General features: G+C 46.0%; 1 protein-coding gene across 2 annotated transcripts in view; it reads right to left on the bottom strand.

Annotated features, from left to right (window-relative positions):
- The window catches only part of Lrrc8c (leucine rich repeat containing 8 VRAC subunit C), a 35,543-nt gene extending 17,734 nt beyond the window's left edge, over nucleotides 1–17,809 (bottom strand). The window contains exons 1-3 of one of the 2 annotated variants that reach the window (XM_059274884.1): nucleotides 17,770–17,809; nucleotides 13,183–13,394; nucleotides 10,836–10,974 (exon numbers count right to left, since the gene is read on the bottom strand). In XM_059274884.1, coding sequence (XP_059130867.1) covers nucleotides 10,836–10,974; nucleotides 13,183–13,190 — 147 coding nt within the window. In that variant the 5' untranslated portion in view covers nucleotides 13,191–13,394; nucleotides 17,770–17,809. Of the gene's footprint in view, nucleotides 1–10,835; nucleotides 10,975–13,182; nucleotides 13,395–17,707 lie in introns of both variants that reach the window. The other variant, XM_059274883.1, reaches the window with a different exon arrangement.
- Between the last annotated feature and the right edge of the window lie 503 nt (nucleotides 17,810–18,312).

Genomic DNA, 18,312 nt, shown 5'->3' with positions numbered 1-18,312 from the left:
GCTTACAAAGTCATTTCCAAGTCCACATTTGAAAAGAGGGATAAGAATTGGAAAGTGCATGACACAGTTTATAAGGAAGGCAGAAGAATCCTTTGTAGGGAGGGGAGAATTCTGAGTATGTGTCGGTGCACATGTGTGCACACCCATGCATTTGCACATGGCTGACATGTATGAAGACACTCGGGAAAGGGGACTAACTGTGTGTGCTCCCGAATGGATGCATACACATCATCATGTTATGAAATTCCCATCTTCCTGTTCACTGATTCCTCTTCCTGTCTTTTCATTCTTCATTCTTTTCCTATTATCATGATAAATAAGAATTCTTCATTTAAATTTTGGAGAGAGTTTATAAAGACTCTCAAAAAAATCTAACTAGAATTTTATTAATATTGCTTTGGATCTATAAATAATTCTGGGGACTGAACTTGTTTATAGTCTCACTTCTGTGTGATCTGAAACGTGCAACATCTGTTTATTCAAATTACATCTTGTGTTATTCACTGGACACCTAAACGTTTCCTGAGAAGGTCTTGTCTATTGGTAGTTGGCTTATTTCCCAGATCCTCAGTTTCTCTTATGCTTTTCAATGGCATTTTTTTCTTTTAAGCTTTTTAGCTGCTATATTATCTTTCTAGTTGATAGCATCCATTAATTGACAAATAATTAATCAATACATTCATTTATCCTTTTTCTGAGACAGGGTCTCATGTAACCCAGGTTGGCCTTGAACTGTCTCTGTAGTCAAGGTTGCTCTTGAAATCCCCATACCCCATCTCCGCTTTGCAAGTGCTGGGATGACTGGCGTGCCCAGCCATGCCCGACTCATTTATACATTATATGCAGTGAGTTCCTGGCCCCAAGGTTGATGGATGGATTGCTTGACCCCGCTGTCCAGGGTTTGACAAAGAACAGGAATCCAAATACTATTCTTAGTTCATCCGATACCATGCAATGCCATGGACCATATCACATATGAATACTACATAATCCCAAAGGATGGGAATTACAAAATGCTTGGAACAAAAATACATGATTTGACAAAGAAAAATTAGCTTAAGGGGAAACAGTAGCAGCACGTACTGCATCAAATGAAGGGCTCCAGACACAAGCTAGAAACTTCCCAGCTGACGATTAAAGTGTGGTTCACCTTTAGCCTAATCACCGCAGGGCCCCTGATTCCTGGGAGGGGGGATACAAGGATCACCAGTGTCCTGGGGGTGGGTGAAGGGAGGGGGAGGGAAGAGAGGACATGCAGGAACAAAGCTGGGGTGGAAGGGGAAGAGTGGACCTGACGTGAGAGACGGAGGGATCGGTCACCGCCTTGAGGAGTCATCCCCGCCCCACGCTGAACAAACAGCCCTCCTCCCTTCCATCCCCCACCATCTTCTTCCTTTTATTTTGCTATCTGCCCCTAGCTGGCCTGAAACTCACTATGTAGCCCAGGCTAGTTTCCAGCTTGTACCAGTCCTCCTGTCTCTATCTCCTAAATTCATGATGACAGGCATGAACCACCACATGCAGCTGATCCAGATCTTTAAATAGAGGTTTTGAAGGATTTACACACACATAAACAGCAACAGAGACTAAACACATGATAAATTTGCTTGGTCTCACATAGAGAGAAGCACAGTGTTCTGTCAGCGCTTTGTGATCTGAGGGAAAAGACACATTAAGAAACAGTAGGTGCAGGCCGTGGTGGTGCACATGCCTTTAATTCCAGCACTCAGGAGGCAGAGGCAGGTGGATCTCCATGAGTGTGAGGCCAGCCAAGTCTACAAAGAGAGTTCCAGGACATCCAAGGCTGTTACCCAGAGAAAAAACGTGTCTCAACCCTCCAACCCCCTCACCACCACAAAAGAAACAGTAGGCAACAAAATCATATCAATCCACAATGTCGAGGTAAAGGGAAATGTCCCCATTCTCCGATGCATGTGGAGTGTCAGAGGGTCTAAGAATAGTACTTGGATTCCTATCCTTTGTCAAATGCAGGAGAGTGGGGTGAAAGGTAACTCATACACTATTCCTGGTGCCAGGAACCCACTGCGCTTTACACTGTCAGTGACAGAAGAGGAGAAGCCAAGTCCCAAGCGAGACCAAGTGCATCTGATTGAATAAACCCCAGTGATGAAAGAGTCCTAACAAAGATTTCGGTAGCAGGGTAGAACGGGGCTTTGAAATCATGCTGCTTTCACAGTTCTCCACTGTTGCTGCAGACGAGAAGAAACTTCAATACTATTTTCACAGCTGAAAGATTTTTATTTAACACCACCAAAGTCCCAAGTAGAATAGTGACATAGATGTGGGTACAGAGAAATTTATAAACATATCTTAGATGAAGTCTTTGATTTTTTTTTCCCCTTGGAGACAGGGTCTCCGTAGCTCAGGCTGGCATCCAGTGTATGGTACTCCACCTGCCTCAGCTCCCCAAGTGTGATCCCAGCCTCCACACCCAACTGAGGTCTTATTTTAAACCTGCTCATGGGTGTCTCCACAGTTTCCCTCGACATTGAACTTCCCCTGAAGCTAAGGCTGGCTAAGAACTTCTGGGCTCCACCTGTAGTAGAAGCAAAATTCAGAGTAGACCATCCAAATGAAGCCCTCTGAAATGACTCGAAGTTCATGATTTCTCCTGCCTGGACTCTCCTTGAGCTGCCTGCGAGCATTTTGATCCAAAGCTATTTGCCGTAGCTGGGCAGAGAAGTAGAGATGAACTTCCATGTGCACCAGACACCAACGTGTCCTCCAACAAGCTCCACTGTGCAAACTGACAGATGGACTCGTTGGCCGGTTTGCCCCGGTGCTTGGACTAAACCCACTGAAACTTTTTTTTTTTTTTTGGAAAATGGTCTCAAGTCATCGAAATAATTCTCTTGTGGCCCCCACCCAACCCAGAAAGCAGGAAATACCTTTCCTGTGTAACAATCACAGGGCAGGTCTCCAGGGCTTCCCGGGACTTGCATCCCCCCAATTCCTGTTTCTGGTCCCTAACCGCTCACTCTATATTTGTATCAGGCTGCCTGTAGGCTGTTGTGCATTTGGTTTATAAGATAACCTGGGGTCACTGAAATCTAAAACAATCTGGTGTTTCCAGGAAGCGACGTCCTGACCTTTCAGGATTTGGTCTGTTTTATTGAGTGTGTTGAGTTTTTGAATAGTGCTGTTTATAGCGCAAAGCTGGGTGTTTACACTGTGGGTCCTTGAGGGTGCCCAACTGTACAGGAATAGGATATGCACACTCCTAGACTCTCTTGGTTTATGAAGAATTGATTCCTGTTTCTTCTGTGGCCTGGTGTCACGTAAGGAATGCTATTTACACATGGTTTTCTGCCACTGTAGTTTTGAAATAGCCACTTGCTTAGAAATGAGTAAATATTTGCCAGACAAATAAGACAAGAGTTGATTCTAACTTTTGCATTTCAGGGCAAGAAAGAGCCCAACCAATGGCCCTTTTATAGATAATGTCTTTCCCCTCGTGCTTTCAAAGCTGCACTGTGTTATACTACACGAACAGTATATTTTAGGAATAACGAGATAAGCGAGCATGACTGGCCACAGAGGAAGCAATTTTCAAGACGCCCAGGCTGCTGTTGGGTTACCATTCCATCATCAATCAATGATCCAACTACTGTAGATTTTGTCCTGCTGTGTGTTCAAACCTAGGAATTAACTTGCTTTGTAACTAAGGTCAGAGAGGAGGACTGCATTTCCCTTTAACCCAGGGGAACAGCAAGGCGTAAAGCACATTTTAGCCATTTTAATATCGCCGTGGAGATGGGAAAGGAATGTGAGCTTCACAGGGAGCCCTTTGTACTTTAAGATCTGTCCGTTACTAAGCCAGCTTCAGAGGATTCCCGCAGCAGAGCCTGAACGGGAGCACATACTCCTTTCCCGGGAACAGTATGTTCACTGCAGCGTGGCTCCTGGGCGCTTTTCAATTTTTCTTTAATAATTTATTGGAGTGTTTTTTTCTTGTTTCTTTAATGCAAAAGCTATTATCTTATAGCAGGCACCAGTGAACAGCTTTTTTAAAAAAATCTGAATCTATAAGGTTGACACTCTACAACTTCAGATCTCCCACAGTCCTTATGTCCCCCCATTATCATTTTGCACTTGCTTTTTTTTTTTTAAATATTGCTTTATACACTAAAGTTTGGATATGTGTAAACCCCTGCCCCAATATTCCACACTGGTGTGTGCAGGGTGAAACGTTCCACAGGGTATGTGCATAGGCTAGAGCGGGGCTTCTCAACCTGTGGTTCTTGACCCCTTTGCGGGTCGCATAGCCTGAATCAGATATTTATATTACGATTCACAACAGGAGCAAAATTAGTCATGAAGTAGCAAAGAAATAATTTATGATTGGGGATCACCACAACATGAGGGTCACAGCATTAGGAAGGTTGAGAACCACTGGGGTAGAGAGAGGGGTCCTGAGAGCTGGTTTGCTGCTGCCTATACCCACCTCTTAGCTTTAGGGAAAGCTATCCCAACTTTTATCTTTCCAAATCCTCATCTGAGAAACAGGATTTCTCTTGCTACAGGCTCATTCTGGGAACTAAAGAAAGTCCATACGGATTCTAGCACAGACTGCTACACACTAACTACTCAATGGCACTGCTGTTAGCATTCTGGCTAAGGGGGGGGTATTCCATTGTGTGCCACAAACAGGATGTGACTATTCTTGACTCCACCCTCAAGATGGCAGCCAGGCCTCTGTCACTGTGGATCTCCAGAGGGTTTGTGAAATGACCAAACTGCTTCTGCTTACACTGACTTTTCTTCCCATTCTCACAATATTAGAGAATTTACTCGATGGTCTTCTCTTCAATTTCCTAACTTCCAGTGACTGAGATGCCCACACCACACTGCATATTCTCACTAGTTCATGAGGTGCACACTCTGCAAAGTGTCACTTTGTGTATTTTCAAGATCTTCAGACTACTGACACTGGGGTTTTCATTCAATGTCTAGCACCCTACACAATGCCTGACTATTGATGTCCTGCAGATGTCTGTGACCTGCACGGCCATCCAGTATAAGTTCAGAGCCCTGCAGACTTGGTAACTTGATGCGATGTTCTCACTCCTCAGAACTGTGGCATCTCGAACTACACTTTCTGTATCTAGCACACTGGCATCAGATTCCTTCTTAAGGACTGTAAAGATTAAATAGCATTGCAAAAGGTCCAGGCTAGCTGATCTATCTGATCTGAGTCACAAAAGCAGGGGTGGGTGGTCCTGGGCTTCCATACAATAGACACAGGGTGGAGATTTGCTGCAGACAGATGACTGTAATGTTGTAAAAAGGAGGCTTAAAGTATGCTTGACAAGTCCCCCATGCCGCCCAACACTTCAGCCACCTCTCTTGAGTGTTGTCCACCGGAGACACTATTTTATTGAGAGATGTTCTCATATAGCCCAGGCTGGCCTTGTACTTGTTACATGGCCGGGGATGACCTCGAATTTCCGATCTTTCTGCCTCCACCTTCCAAGTGCTGAGATTACAACCTCCATGCCTGGTTTATGAGGTGCTGGAGATGGAACCCAGGGCTTTGTGCATGCTAGACAAGCATTCTGCCTCACGAGCGCATCCCCAGCTGCACCATAGATATCTTTGTGGACATATTCTCTTCTTATTGGGTTTCAGGCTAAGGGTTTCTTTTCCCCGACTTTCTGATCCTCTTTTCTGCACTCTATCCAGCCCCGGACTATGGGCTTGTTAGGAAGTTTCTGCCCTGTGTCAGAGCTCTGCATGGTCAGAAGGAGATGTGCAGTCTTCCTGCCGACCCAGGCACCTTCATTTACTTCCCAAAGTGGCCATTGTTAATCTTTGTCCCCTTCCTCGAGGCCAGTGTGGCACTACTTCCCGTAGCACCATTTCCCAGTTATCCACAACCACAAAGTCTCTCTGCAGATGTGTTTCCTTTTACACCACAGAGAAACTAAGCCACAGAGGCTCATCTTTTAGTGTCCCTTCCAAATAAAAGACAATGTCATTCCCTTCTAGTAGTAGATGTTCCCAGTCAAGGGGGCCCTTCTACCCAGACCCGTCCTGTCCTCACTCCTGGAGGTGAGTGTTCATTGCTAATGCCCCCCTTTTTTGGAAATATATATTCATCTATTTATTTTACATCCCAGCTGCAGCCCCCCCATTTCCCCCTCTCAGTCCTTCTCTCCCATTTCCCCCCCCCCCCTCCACCAATCTCCTCCTTTTCTGTCTTCATCCAGGAAAAGGTAGGTCTCCCATGAGTATCAACAAAACATGGCATATCAAGTTGTAGTAAGACTAAGCACCTCTCCATATTTTAAGGCTGGACAAGGTCCAGTATGAGAAGTAGGGTTCCAAAAGCCAATAAAAGAGTCAGAGACAGCCCATGTTCTCATTGTTAGGAGTCCCACAAGAGGACCAAGCTACACAACTGTAACATATATGCAGAGTGCCTAGGTCAGTCCCATGCAGGCTTCCTGGTTGTCGGCTCAGTCTCTGCTGCCTGTATGAGGCCAGGTTAGTTGATTGTGTGAGCCTTCCTGTGTGTCCTTGACCCCTCTGGCTCCTACACTCCTTTTTCCTCCTCCTCTGCAGGATTCTTGATCTCTGCCTAATGTTGTTCAGCTGTGGGTCTCTGCATTTGGCTCCGTCAGTTCATGGCTACCCTTTATGTACCCACCTAAGCACTCAATATCACAGCCTGGAGGGTTAACACATATCTTAAATGTGACATGCTCAAAACCAAACCTTTCTAGCTGCTCAGGTCTAAAAACCTTAGAGACATCTCCATTGTTTTTTCTCTCACATTTAACATTCAATCATCCAGAAACTGTTGGTAGGCTCCTTCAATATACCCAGAGCTACTGTTTCCAGCCTGGTCTGAGGCACTAGATTAATATCGGGATCACTGTACTGGCCTTCCAAGTAATCAAGCGATACATGTCCCCTCCTTTGCACCGATACTGTACGTTCCCTCTAGTTCCCAAGCGAAGTGCCCCCATCTTGCTCACTCTTTCCTGGGGGTTATACCTAGACAAGCGCAAGCTGCACCTCCAGGGCTTGGGTTTATGAGGCACTCTCACCGTGTAGCTCCAGCTGGTCCAGAACTTGCTTCTTGGCCTTGGGCTAGTGATCCTTCTGCCTCTTGGGTGCTGAGATTATAAGCATGCCCCCTTGCCTTGGCCTACACTGATTTTCCACAGCTGGAGTGGTCTTGTTAAAATACTACCTCATGCCAGGCATGATGGTGCACGCCTTTAATCCTAGCACTTGTTAGGCATAGGCAGGCAGAACTCTATGAGTTCAAGGCCAGCCTGGTCTGCAGAGTGAGTTCCAAGACAGCCAGGGCTACATAGTGAGACCCTGTTTCAAAAGAACCAAAATAAATAAATAATAGGTAGATAGATTGATTGATCAATTGATAGAGACAGATGATAGACAGATGGATAGACAGACAGTCAGACAAATAATGCCACCTCATGAAAACCCTCTGCTCAGAACAATCCAAGGGGGTCCTGTCTCATTTGAGCAAAGTCACCTTCCAGAAGTTGACCAAGCTCTCCAGGACCTGCCTGCTCTGCCTTTCGGGTGACAGCTTTTCCTGTAATATGCCAAGGAAACCCTTGCCTGCTGGGGTCACTATCAGGGGCTTCCCAGGTTCACCTCCTCTCTAGACTATATAATATGTAAGCCTCGCATGGTACTGGAATCACTTAGACAGGACTGGAGCGACAGCTTGCACGCACAGCTTCGCCCCTGACAGGGCATCTACGCAGTTGTCAGTGGAGTGGTCCACACTGCGTTCTGAGCGTTTCCCCTCCCCCTCTCGATAGGCTTATATGGCAGAGCAGTCTATACCTCTGCTTACACAAATGTTCCCCCAAAGCACAGAAGTCCAACAATAGGGCTCCCCATCAGGCATTTATTGCTCTTTCAGCTTAGACAAGCTGATCAATCAGTGGTCATTTATATCATAAGCAATGCTGCCTAGTAACAGAGCTAAAACTTTACCTGTATCAGGTCTCCAGGGAAAGAGAAGGATAAGGAAGTGAAAGAGTTAAACTTGAGGAAGTGAAGGGTCTAGCACAGCCTGTCTCTACACCCTTGTTCTAGCTTTTAGCCTCGAGTGCTCCTTCCAACTGCGTGACCTGTTCCTGCCCGTCTTCAACTCCTTGGCCAAAAGCCACACTTCCTGATGTCCCCTCGGGTCCTCCTCCCGTCCGAGGGCCTCAGTTTTCTTGCATTCTGGTTTCCCTAACAATCCCCTTTATCCATAAGAGTGCAGTTCTGCGGTTTTGGTTACCCACTGTCAATTGTGGTCCTAAAATATTAAATGGAAATTTCTAGAAATAAGTGATTCATGCTCTTTAAATTGCACTTTATGCTGAGTAGTGCAATATTAGTCACTTAGTAATGGTCTTGGTTTTCAGGGTGACTGTGGGGGCATCTCAGCACGTGCATTCCTGTAACCTGTGTTTTCAACGTGGCCTTTGAGCACCAGGAGAGGCGACTGGAACAAATTGTCAGCTGCAAGAGAGGTCTCAGTTAAATAGGGAAAGAATAAAAAAGATTTGCTGAGGCTGCTGAGAGCCATATAATAGGGGAACAAGCAGACAGACATCAGGTTGGGTAGAATCCTTTCAGAACCCGCTGGAGGTCTTGTACGTATCTCTCACCTCACTGTTTATAATTTACCCGCTGATTTTGCTTGTTTTCTTCTTTCCTTTCCCTCAGGCTGAGGTGGGCTTTGATTGTTTTATTTATTTAGTGTGTGTGCTCTTGCACGCACGTGCTGTAGGAAGAGGACAGTTTCCTGAAGTTGGTACTCTTCTTTGACCATGCGGTTTCCTAGCGCCCAGCTCTGCTGCTCAGGCTTGGTAGCAAGTGCCTTTATCTGCTGAGCCACCTCGCCAGCCGGAGGATTTTTTTTCATCTTTTATTTTTCCTCCTTTTACTGGCAATTCTTAGTAGAGCAGAGCCTAGCACATGGTAGTGTATTCTTCAACAGTTATCTTGTTTATGAATAACTTTATGTTTTCCCTCTGCTTTAGACTTGTTTCTCCTTGGTATTCTTTTCTGAGTGGGTGGGAAGAAGGGAAGTGTGTTTTGTTTTGTTTTGTTTTGTGACACAGTTTCACGTAGCTCAGGCTAGCCTGGAACTCATTACAATGAGGATGACCTTGATTCTACTCCTCCTGGTTCCAATTTCCAAGTGCCAGGATTACGAGTCTTCACCAGCAGGCTAGCTAGCAAAATGTTTTTATTGCTCAAATAAAACACAGTGAACACGGTATTAGGGACTAGGAACAAGGACTCTAGGTCCAAATCGCTTGGGTTTAAAGAAGGGCTCTGCTGCCCACAGGGAAGTTTTTCCTTAACCTCTGTGTACTTAGGGTAGGGACAGCTCCTATCTTAGAGTTGACGCGAGGAAGGAATGAGTTACCACAGGAGTGACGTGTCCAGAAGGATGTCCAGCACACAGGCACCTTTAGGACACACTTTAACGATGAACAATACCATCTTTAAAAGGCCTTTATATCTACACTGTATTTGTTTCTGGAGATTTTTCTTTCTTCCTACTTCTTCCAGGCCTTCTTCCTGAAGGTCCCACCCACCCACAGCCTCCAGCTTCCATCCACTTACCCAACCACTGAACTAAGATGTCCAAGGGTCCAGATTTTGCTTTTCTCTCCTTAGTCAGTGAGTTGGTTGGGAGCTGCTGTTACCCACACCTTCCCTGACCACAGGACTCCCCTGTTCTCCACCCGGCCTCACAGCTCCCCATCTCTCCTCCAAGGACTCCTCAGTGCTGTTCCTCACAGCTCTCCCCACCCCACCTTCTCCTTGCATGGTTCCACTCCCAGGCACCGACTGCGGTCATCCTAAGGACACCCAATCTGCAGCCGTCCCGAGAGCCTCCCACCACCGCTGTTTTCTTTCTTTAGCTGCTTCTCCTCTCCTGGCACCGTCTCCCCACCCCTCCAGCTCCCCCTCCATCCCCCTCTCCATCCCCCCACCAGCTCCCACTCTCTAGCTGAGCCAGTTCATTCTCCAATTTTTAAGGCAACTATAACTTTTTCCTCATTTCTCGGCTGGGTCCCTTCCTCTGCACTCCCTTCCCTCCTGTGGACCCGGCATCACTAACAGTCTCTTCTGCTTGCCCGTCAGCTTAGGTCCCCTCAGAAAGGAACTACTATGTACAGTATCTAGGTCCTGCGAGTGTGGTGCCTGGCGCAGCAACAGGTGTGAAGATGTGTGGACACACAGCTTCCATACAGAGTCATTCGTGACTGAGTAACCTTTTAACTCAGAACTAGACCCTGAGTACATCTTGGACTCTCCTGAAGATATTAATTCTCCCAGATACACTTAGGCTCAGGCAGAAGAGGCAAAGAAAAGCAAAAGGCTGTATTTGACAGTGGAAGTGGCATTGTGAATACGTCAGTGTGAAGGCACAGAAAGATGAGGAACCCTTTGCAGGCTAATGACATCAAATGTCACTTGAGCAAGTGGCCTCTTTGCATTCTTCTAAGCACAGTGCCTGCTTATCAGGAATGTTTAGCAAATGAGTTTTCAGGCTCCCTGCCATGATGACCAATGCCATATATAGCTAGAGAGGACTGCCTAATGGTTACCTGTGACTCCCACCCCCATGCAGCCAGCTCGCTCCTCTCTCTCCCCGCCCCCTCTTTCTTCTCTCTTTCTGCCCTGTTCAGTGCTGGGGACTGAACCCAGGGCCTCATGTATTCGAAGCATCTCCCACTAGCAAGCTGCGTCCCCAGCCCAGAAGAGCCAGCTCTTCAGCCCACCATTTGGCTTTCGTTCCTCCGAGGGTCGGGCCTTACCTGTAATGTACATCCAAACACTCCGATCATCAGCATGGCCACCGAGAGGTAATCTGTGAACACATCCCACCATGGCTTCAGCACCCGGAAGGCGGGCTGCTGCTCGGAGAACTGCCGAAACTCGGTCACTGGAATCATGCTTCTGGGAAAAAGGCGAATTTTGGTTAGTTAACTTTTCTTTGGACATCACATAGGGCATTTTTCTTTCTTTCTTTCTTTCTTTTTTTCTTTTTCTTTCTTTTTTTTTTTAGCACCATCTGAAATGCTTTTGTGAACCGCAGGAGCAGGATGTTCTGTAGTCAAAGGGACCCACAGTGTTCCTGAGCCGGTGATGGACCGCCAATGGAAAACTGAAGAGAGCCACACACAGCTCAGTTAGTCTGGTAACCAAGCTCCCTCTGCGCTCCTCGGATTCAGACATACCCAGCTATTCCCTGGACCCCCACTTCCCTCAAGTAGAGCATGAAGATGCCATAGAGATGGGGTTCATGCTCTGACATGTCTTTGCTATTCCTTGCCTGAGGTTATGCTGTGGTGTCCACGCCATCTCTGTACCCGTCTGTCACTCCTTTCCTGGGACCTATTCATGGGCGCTTTGCTTACTCTACAGAGAAGGAAAACCATGGCTACGCGGCCACTGTCCTTTAGTAGACTGGGGGCGCGTGTCATTTTCTCCTCATTTTTTGTCAAAATGCTCTTGCTTCCATTCCTTTTCTGTTTCTTACATGTCATATTCCACTGTGAATCTCAAACCTATCCTGAGTTTCTGTTCTGAGAAATCAGTTTGCCCTGGAAACTTGCTACATTTGGGATAAGTGTTCCCTAGAGGGCCAGTGTTAATACAGGAATGACCACCAGCCTGCGGTACTTCTGGGAGGAGGAAGACCTTTAAAAGATCAGGCTCAGTAGAAGGAAATTAGGTCACTGTGAGTGGCCCTTGAAGGGACCCCGAGTGCTTGCTTCTCTCTCAGCTTTCCAACCGTCACATGACCAGTAGGCCTTGCCTAGATGTAATTCCATGCCAAAGACCCAACCAAGAGCCATAGGCAAACAGATGATGGCTAAAGTGTTTAAGAGCACGAGCCAAGAGAAACCTTTCATCTTATAAAGTTGATTTATCCCAGGCATTTCTTACAGTAGTACAAAATGAACATAAAAATAGTATCTTTATAAAAATGACTGCTAAATGCTCAGCATTAAATGGGACATTAATGCCCCTCCCCAAACCCAGGAAACTAAAGAAGAGGAGGCGGGAAGAAGATGGGGAAAAGTGCTGTTTTCTTGATAAATGAACACATATCCACTGTGTTCATGAACACATACCTGCACTTGATCTAAATGAGACTGGGCCCTACCACATTCCACTGTGAACTGGGGCGGGACTTTGAGGTCCATGACTGCCTGGGAGCTATAGAGGGAGTGGTTGCTGGAGGAGGAAACCAGGGTCCTCTAAGAACAGCAAGCGCTCCTAAGTGCTGAACCATAATGTTCATTCTATCTTGCTGCTTTACAACTCTTTATTTAGTCTCAGTTTAGTTTAGTTTTGTTTTGAGACAGGGTCTCTCTACATAGCCCTGGCTGTCCTGGAACTCACTATATAGACTAGACTGGCCTCAAACAGAGATCCACCTGCATCTGCCTCCCAAGTGCTGGGACTAAAGGTGTGTACACTACCACACTCAGCTACAACTGTTTCTTAAACAATAATTTGGGCTTTCCTCTTTTGGGTTTATTCCTTAATAATGTTGAGAATTTCAGCCCTCGGCTCTTACAGCCTGTCTCCTTGACATCTGAGCAGCATTGATGTGGTTTTTCCATCTCCCTGGAACACAACTCCACACTAACCCCACCAGCTACCACCAGCTTCTTGAGAACTGAGCCTACTGCGTCACGCATGTGCGCCAGCCCCAGTTTGCCTTCCGCCGCCGCCGTGACCAAAGGCAACATGGGGGAGGAAAGGGTTTATTTGGCTCACATGCCCTGATCACAGCCCATCTCTGAAGAAAAGTCAAGGCAGAAACTCAAGCAGGGCAGGCACATGGGGGCAAGAACTGAAGTAGAGCTCTTGGATGAACCCTGCTTACAGGCTTGCTCTCCATGGCTTGCTCACCTTGCTTCTTTGTACAACCCAGGACCACCACCCCAAGGGAGACACCAACCCTAGTTGGTTGCCCCCCCATTAATCATTAATCAAGAAAATGCTCCCCCCCAACCTGCCCTTGGGGCAAGCTGATGGAGGCAATTCCTCAAATGATGTCCTCTCTTCTTTGATGACCTGGAATAAAGTTGACAAGCACTAAACATCAGTGTCCTTAAAACACGTTCCAGGAAAACCACTCAGACGCACCCAATCATTTTAGTCCGTTGTAGAGCGCAGGGCTAGCTCGCACCAACCACAACAGTCTCACCGCCCTCAAGGTGTTGAGGTCCTTGTTTTGACACAGCCACAGACGGGCTCTACATCAGTTGGATTTCCAAGTTCTGCTCCAGAGGTGGTTTATCTTGTGTGGCATTCACATCGCCAACCATCATTCCTGGAAACCAAGAAGCTCTGAGCCACTGTTGGAGAAATAAAGGAACGGATTCAGAGGCTCATTTGCCTGGGGCGGCGCTGACAGGTTGGTGACAGTGGTAACTGTTGTAGCCCACTGGATCTTTCATGGGTTTGGTTGTTGTGTCTTTCACAAGTTCCTTTAACCTTTGAAAGAACTGGGCTCATTCACTTAGGCGGTAGACAATTTCAGGGAGGAGACCACCACAGCGGGGCAAGGCTTTCAATCTTGCTCTCCCCTTCATGCTCAAAATGTAGTGAAAATCCTCAAGTGTTTGCTATGCTCTTGAATATGGAACGTTAGAAATGAAAAACAGGAATTTTGTAAAACATCCATTCATTTATGAAAAGGAGTAAACGTACAATATAAAAAGTGTTGGTTGCACATTAACAAATGTTTCTCATGAAAGACTAAGAACTCAGAAACAGAAAAAAAAAAAACCTCATTACATGCTAACAGATGTTATGAAAAGTCAAATCTTCCAAAACACAAAAAGATGGAATTATTTTACACCTTTGGAAATCTCTCCAATATCTAAATAGAGGTGACAGTTAGATTCTCAGGTCTAGTTCTGAAGTCCATGTGTTGTGACATGCTGTTTGGGTTAAAATGCATGAGACTGAACACAGCCTCACAAAAATATGAGTTCAGAAATGCAAGGCCTATGTGAACAGGCTTTCATGTAATTATGGATATTTACTTTTTTGAGACCTTGACTAGTTACAGCATGGATACTAGGGAGGGAGGGAGGTAGCAATGAGCCTCACTCTGAGAGCTTCTGTCGGGCCCCAAGAGTATCCAAGGTAATGGGCGTCAGCTGATGCATATGGGGCTGGAACCAAGCAGGTAGAAAGGTTAAAACTTGACTGGGGTGGGCTGCTCTCTCTACGGAGTCTACTTTGCATCTTTCTCTCCTGGAGTAGTGTGTGCACCCAGCTACAGGCCTTTTGCGGCCAAAGTGGAGGCATCACCTGGCTACAGTTGTAGTGCAAAGCCACTAAAGGGTACAGAGACCTGCCTGCAGGCAGGCAGCTGCCCAGATCCCCAGGCATAATGACCTGGCAGGCAGCAGTCCTGCCTGCAGGTTGGGGTAGCCAAGGAGGCAAGCAGATTTCTTCCCTTGCTTTAGGCCAAACTAAGGAGCTAGAGTCAGCTGCACAGAGTTCATCAATGCTGGAGAAATGCAGAGGCTCTGTGGGTGCCCAGCGTGAGGAAGCCAGATACGGATAGGAACACAGGGAATGTTTTCATGCTGTATTAAACCTAGCTAATGTTTTACTGTAGTATCTCCTTAGTTACAGACTTCTGAGACTGGCTGACGGTTGACAGGCATGAATGGCAATGGACGCTGAGTATTTCATTAAGGTTATCTTTACAACCACACTATCTTTTACGGGATGGTGGCCCAGGGCCTTCTTTGCTGTTCTGCCAATCTTACGTAAATGGTTTCAATATGGAGCTGGAGAGAGAGGCTTGGCAGTTAAGAACATGGCTGCTCTTCCAGAGGACACAGGTTTCTAGCATCCACACAGTAGCTCTCAACTCTCTGTAACTCTGGCTCTAAGGGATTGATGCCCTCTTCTGCCTCCAAGGGCACTGCACACATGTGGTGCATACACACACTTGCAGGCAAAGACCCATACCACACAATAAACAAACTTTTATTATATAGAGGGCACAATGCTAACTTCTGAGTGCTTTAAAGGTCTAGAAAATTCCTTGAGGGACAGATGTGTGTACACACAGGAAGAAGTTTGAGAAGTCAGCTCACAAAGAGAACAAGGGCTAGATGCAACTGTGAAGTTCTTGGGAACTTTATGGTTGGGTGGGCATAGATGACACTAAGGTGACTGACAGAACTCAGTGACAGCCTGTGGCTGTCATTATTACAGAGTGAACAAATGTATTCTGTATGGAAAAGGATACTCCCAGAAGGGATAAGGTTGTTGACTGAGGGTCCTAGTGCTGGCAGTGGGTAATTTTCCTACGAGTTGTTGTCCAACAAAGCCCAAGAGACTTCCAAATGATAAAAGATAGACCACTGCTTATACCAGACCTTATTTCTGAAGACATTACTTGCTTTGGTTGCAAGACTTGGAGAAATCAAGCTGGGACTGAATTCTCCCTTGAGATTAGCTTTTGTAGTGCCAGATGTGTTATTGAGGTTGCTGGGAAACAATGGCCCAAAGCCCTAACCAGCTGGGTGGTTACAGGTATGGAAAGTTGTCTGAGAGACACATGAATGCGCCCAAATGAGCAATGTTGGAAGTCACCTCAGTCAGTCAAAGGATGCAAGCGCCAAGAGCTACAGAAGTGCCAGGCAGGATGAGCCAGATAGTGCAGTAGTGCTTTCAAGCGTTAGGGTACACCAACTTTGGATTTAACCCCATTCTACAGAGGGACAGTTCACATCCGGTACTGTGAGCTTTGACAAAACAGTGGCTGAGAAATCATAGTCCTCAGCTATTTGTTCTAAGAATATAATGTACTGCCTCAAGTGTTTTGCAAACATTTGTGTTTATGCTCATGGGTTATTTCTAGTGTCAGCTTCTAGTAAAGTGTCTTTCCATTTCTCATCTTCCCCCTTGTTTGTATTTTGTAATAGAAGGACTTTCTTCGAGCCACACTCAAATGGGAGGCACTGGGCAGGAGGGCTGGGTACCCCACTGGAGTTAGAGAATAGCTGGACATCTGTGTCACTCCCTCCAAGGTTCAAGAACTACTGCAGAGAAGTGAGGTGGAAAACTATGAAATTAGGGTCACTAAGTCCCACCTCAAACAACTGATGGGGCTTTTCCTTGAGACACCTCTGTACCCTGGAGTGTTCTGAGCCCTTCCTATGCCACCATATGCAACAATATCTAGTTAAAAGATGGACAGTAACTAAAACAATAACTTCTACCAAGTCAAAGAGACAGTATATGAAACTGAGAAAAACAAAAACAAAAACAAAAACAAGTTTGTCAGTGTGTCTTCAGGAAGACTATGTTCCTCCCTCTCGAGTCCGGGGCCTTGATCTCAATTTCTGAAAAGTACCTACACACCACTGATTTTGCACCATCAGCGACAAAGGCAAAAGACATGTTAGCATTACAAAATGTTGACCTTGTGGGGTTCCTTACAGGTCTGGGCTAGTGGGGTTCCATGGGCTACCACGGCAGAGGCTTGCTGGTCCTTATTGATGACTTTCCTTGAAAAAGCAAGGGTCTGGAGCTCACAGCAGGTGAGACTCCCTGAGCCCTTGGCTGGGGTGTCTCCAAGCATCACGCTTTACTATGGGAAATAAAGGTGAACTAAGGAGCCAAAGCATGCTCGTGAGGTGTGATGGTTTGAAAAAAAATGGCTCCCATAAGGGAGTGGCACTATCAGGAATTGTGGCCTTGTTGGAGGAAGTGTGTCACTATGGAAATGGGCATTGAGGTCTCATATATGCTCAAGCCACACCCAGTGAGACAGTTCACTTCCTGTTGCCTGTGAGTCAAGATGTAGAACTCTTAGTTCCTTCTCCAGCACCACGTCTGCCTGCACGCTGCCATGACCTGCCATGATAATGGACTAAACCTCTGCAACTGTAAGCCAGCCCCAATGAAATGTTTTCCTTTGTAGGAGTTGCCGTGGTCATGGTGTCTCTTCACAGCAATAGAAACCCTAACTAAAACACGAGGCAAGTGCTTTCCTTGCTGGGCCATCTCCCTACTACTCACCCATACACACGTGTGTGTGTGTGTGTGTGTGTGTGTGTGTGTGTGTGTGTGTGTGTGTGTATTGTGCAAATTTCCCATATACACATAAAATAGTGAATATTTATACTTTTAGTGAGGAAGAGGGGTAAATTGTTTTCAATTTTAGAATAGTCATGCAAGATCAACAGTTGTCTGGGAAACATCACAGGCAGAAGATCCCTTTGCCTTGGGCCAGGGCATGAGCACAATGGAGACCAGTATGGAGAAGGCACACATGATTTTACATGCACAGAGTCTCCCCATTTGTACCAAAGGGTCCACAAGTCAAAGGAAGTCATCAGGATACAAAGTATCAGTCATAATAAACAAGCTGCTTTTCTTTAGCAGTGTGAAGAGGAGTGAAAGAGGCACATTTTCTCAATTACATAAACAGTATGTCTTTCTTCCTTGGGAGAACGTGACTCTGGATAGAGTTTTACTCTGTGGTACACACAACAACCTATTTCTAGAAAAATCCACCAAAGGAGGTCGTGATGAAACGATGCTATAGAAACACACTTCATTAAAAGAGGAAAATCCTAAGTGCATTACGAATTAGAAGCGAGAGGGACCAGAAGGTTGGCCATCCCGTTCATACCATCATTTTAGGGGTGAGAAACCTGAGTCAAGAGAAACCAGATGCTTGATCAAGGACGATACCTAGCTAGTGGAGAACCGGAACCTCCAGCCGAAGTTCTTGAAGTTCTTTGATGAGGTCACAGGACGCGGGTGAGGGTTTGAAGAACCTAATGGGTTCTAAACTAACAGTTGCGGTAGAATTTCTCCTGGGCTCAATCTGCTGCCATGTCCTTCGACTGTAGGCAATGAAAACCATAAAGTGTTCTGAAAGTTTAGATGACTCTTAAAGACATACTGCCTTCAAGCCATCCTGAAATGAAAGCATTTGACTCAAAGGACTCGTAATGGTAAAGCTGACCTTGTGACCCAAGAGGGACCTCTGTATAATCATCTCCTGGGATCTGTTCATACATTCCTGCTTCCTGTGAGTTGATGGCTCAGTTATCTTCTATAAAATGTCTTCAGTTTGAACTTCCCATGATTTCCAAGGACAGTGATGGCAGGAAGTAAAAATTACTCCTAGTTATCAGTTTTGGTTCCGTCTTAACCAGGGAAAAGATCACTTTCCTTTCCAGCCATCTCCTTCAAATATTTTAGAACAGTCCTTTCGTAAATGTGTACAGC

Source organism: Peromyscus eremicus, chromosome 10 (genome assembly GCF_949786415.1).
Source record: "Peromyscus eremicus chromosome 10, PerEre_H2_v1, whole genome shotgun sequence".
Classification (NCBI taxonomy): domain Eukaryota; kingdom Metazoa; phylum Chordata; class Mammalia; order Rodentia; family Cricetidae; genus Peromyscus; species Peromyscus eremicus.
This window is presented reverse-complemented; position numbering and strand designations above follow the sequence as displayed.